The sequence below is a fragment of the Wolffia australiana genome, chromosome 9, assembly GCF_029677425.1.
Source record: "Wolffia australiana isolate 7733 chromosome 9, ASM2967742v1".
NCBI lineage: Eukaryota > Viridiplantae > Streptophyta > Magnoliopsida > Alismatales > Araceae > Wolffia > Wolffia australiana.
The window spans coordinates 17,309,179-17,311,133 of NC_135843.1; the positions used below are offsets into that span (position 1 = coordinate 17,309,179).

The window sequence follows — 1,955 nt, forward strand, 5'->3', positions numbered from 1 at the left end:
TCATGCAAAGCATGCAGATCAAATCCTCCAAACTGCGATCACGTTAAGGCATGCAAACTTGACGCCTATTTCCTCATTGGTGTCTCCGTCGCGCCCTTGTCCTATAAATTTTTGTATTGCTAAGTAGTTATATAAGGCCTTTTCACCTGGCTTAGCATCAAGGTAAACAAAAAATCGGGATTTTAGCGGTCATTAAACTGTTCTGATATTATATTTGGATTTCCAACACTGCGATTTAAGTCGCTGGCCAGAGTCGATTACTGTTTTTTAGTAAACTCGTCTTAATTAATAACTCAATACATTCTTCAAATCATCCTAGTGACAAAGGGGTAACAGCCTCTTCATGTGCCAAGCAAGAACAGAGTTCCCATCCCCCAGGGTCCAACACTATGCTAAATTCGGCGGTCTCAGGAGTAAGAAACACTGCCAAATTTAGCATCTGTTCCTGCCTATCCTTACCCACCTTAATACACTTGAACAGTCAACTGAATATCTGTCTCTAAGAAAAACCATACCCTAAGTTGTTTCTTCTCTACGTTGTTTCTTCTTCCATTAGTTGAAAGATCCTCCAAAGGTGGGAGTCCAGAAGTCGGCTATATGATCGTTTGTAACAGCCATTGTACTTGCCAAAGGAACTAGACAAAGGCCACGGCTTCTTAGGTCTTGACTCAGACTTCCTCCTTCCTGTCGGTTCTGGGGATTACGTGAAATGCAGAAACAAAATTTTATTAGGGAAAATAATTTGAAAAAAGCAGTTTTGAAAATAAGGACGGGTCTGGGATTGCCTTGTGTTGCTCCACAGAAGAAATGTTATGCAGAGATGGCGCCGTAATCACCTGAAACCAAGATAAGTATGTTTAGATATATTTTTAGGGAGACGGATACATAGAAAGAGATCTTAAAGTTATCATCAAAGATAACGATATATCTGATACTACTAATCTTGGCGATTCCTATCAACTTCAACAATTAAGAAAACTAAAGGAATTAGAACAAAAATTAAGAGAGAGCGGGAGAGAGAGATTGTGTGTGAGAGAGAGAGAGGGAGAGAGCTAGAGAGAGAGAGAGAGAGAGAGAGAGAGATTATGTGAGAGAGAGAACGAGAGAGAGAGAGATTATGTGAGAGAGAGAGCGAGAGATAGAGAGATTGTGTGATACAGTGTATGAGAGAGAGAATTAGAGAGTGAGAGTGAAAGAGAGGGAGAACGAGAGATAGAGCGAGAGATTGTGTGAGAGTGAGTGAGTGAGTGAGTGAGAGAGAGAGCGAGAGATAGAGAGGGAGATTATGTGAGAGAAAGAGAAGAGAGCGAGTTAGAAAGAGAGAGAGAGAGAGAGATTGTGTGTAAGAGAGAGTGAGAGAAAGTGAGTGATAGAGAGAGAGCGAGAGAGAGAGAGAGATTGTGTGTAAGAGAGAGTGAGAGAAAGTGAGTGATAGAGAGAGAGCGAGAGAGAGAGAGATTGTGTGTAAGAGAGAGTGAGAGAAAGTGAGTGATAGAGAGAGAGCGAGAGAGAGAGAGAGATTGTGTGTAAGAGAGAGTGAGAGAAAGTGAGTGATAGAGAGAGAGCGAGAGAGAGAGTGAGTTAGAGAGAGAGCGTGAGAGAGCGAGGGAGAGAGTGAGTTAGAGAGAGAGAGAGAGCGAGAGAGAGCGAGGGAGAGAGAGAGAGAGAGAGAGAGAGAGAGAGAGAGAGAGAGAGTTAGAGAGAGAGCGAGATAGAGAGGTTGTGTGTGAGAGAGAGTGAGAGAAAGTGAGTGAGAGAGAGAGAGCAGGAGAGAGCGAGAGAGAGAGTGAGTTAGAGAGAGGGAGAGCGAGAGAGAGAGATTGTGTGTGAGAGAGAGAGATTGTGTGTGAGAGAGAGAGGTAGAGAGAGAGAGATTGTGTGTGAGAGAGAGAGGTAGAGAGAGAGAGATTGTGTGTGAGAGAGAGAGGTAGAGAGAGAGATTGTGTGTGAGAGAG

The 1,955-nt window shown here is 43.3% G+C and overlaps 1 protein-coding gene across 1 annotated transcript in view; it reads right to left on the bottom strand.

The window, feature by feature from the left end:
• Positions 1-480: 480 nt before the first annotated feature.
• LOC144707684 (transcription factor bHLH112-like) overlaps positions 481-1,955 on the bottom strand; it is a 6,015-nt gene continuing 4,540 nt past the window's right edge. The window contains exons 6-7 of the mRNA XM_078580901.1: positions 786-836; positions 481-693 (exon numbers count right to left, since the gene is read on the bottom strand). Coding sequence (XP_078437027.1) covers positions 553-693; positions 786-836 — 192 coding nt within the window. The 3' untranslated portion in view covers positions 481-552. The remainder of the gene's footprint in view (positions 694-785; positions 837-1,955) is intronic.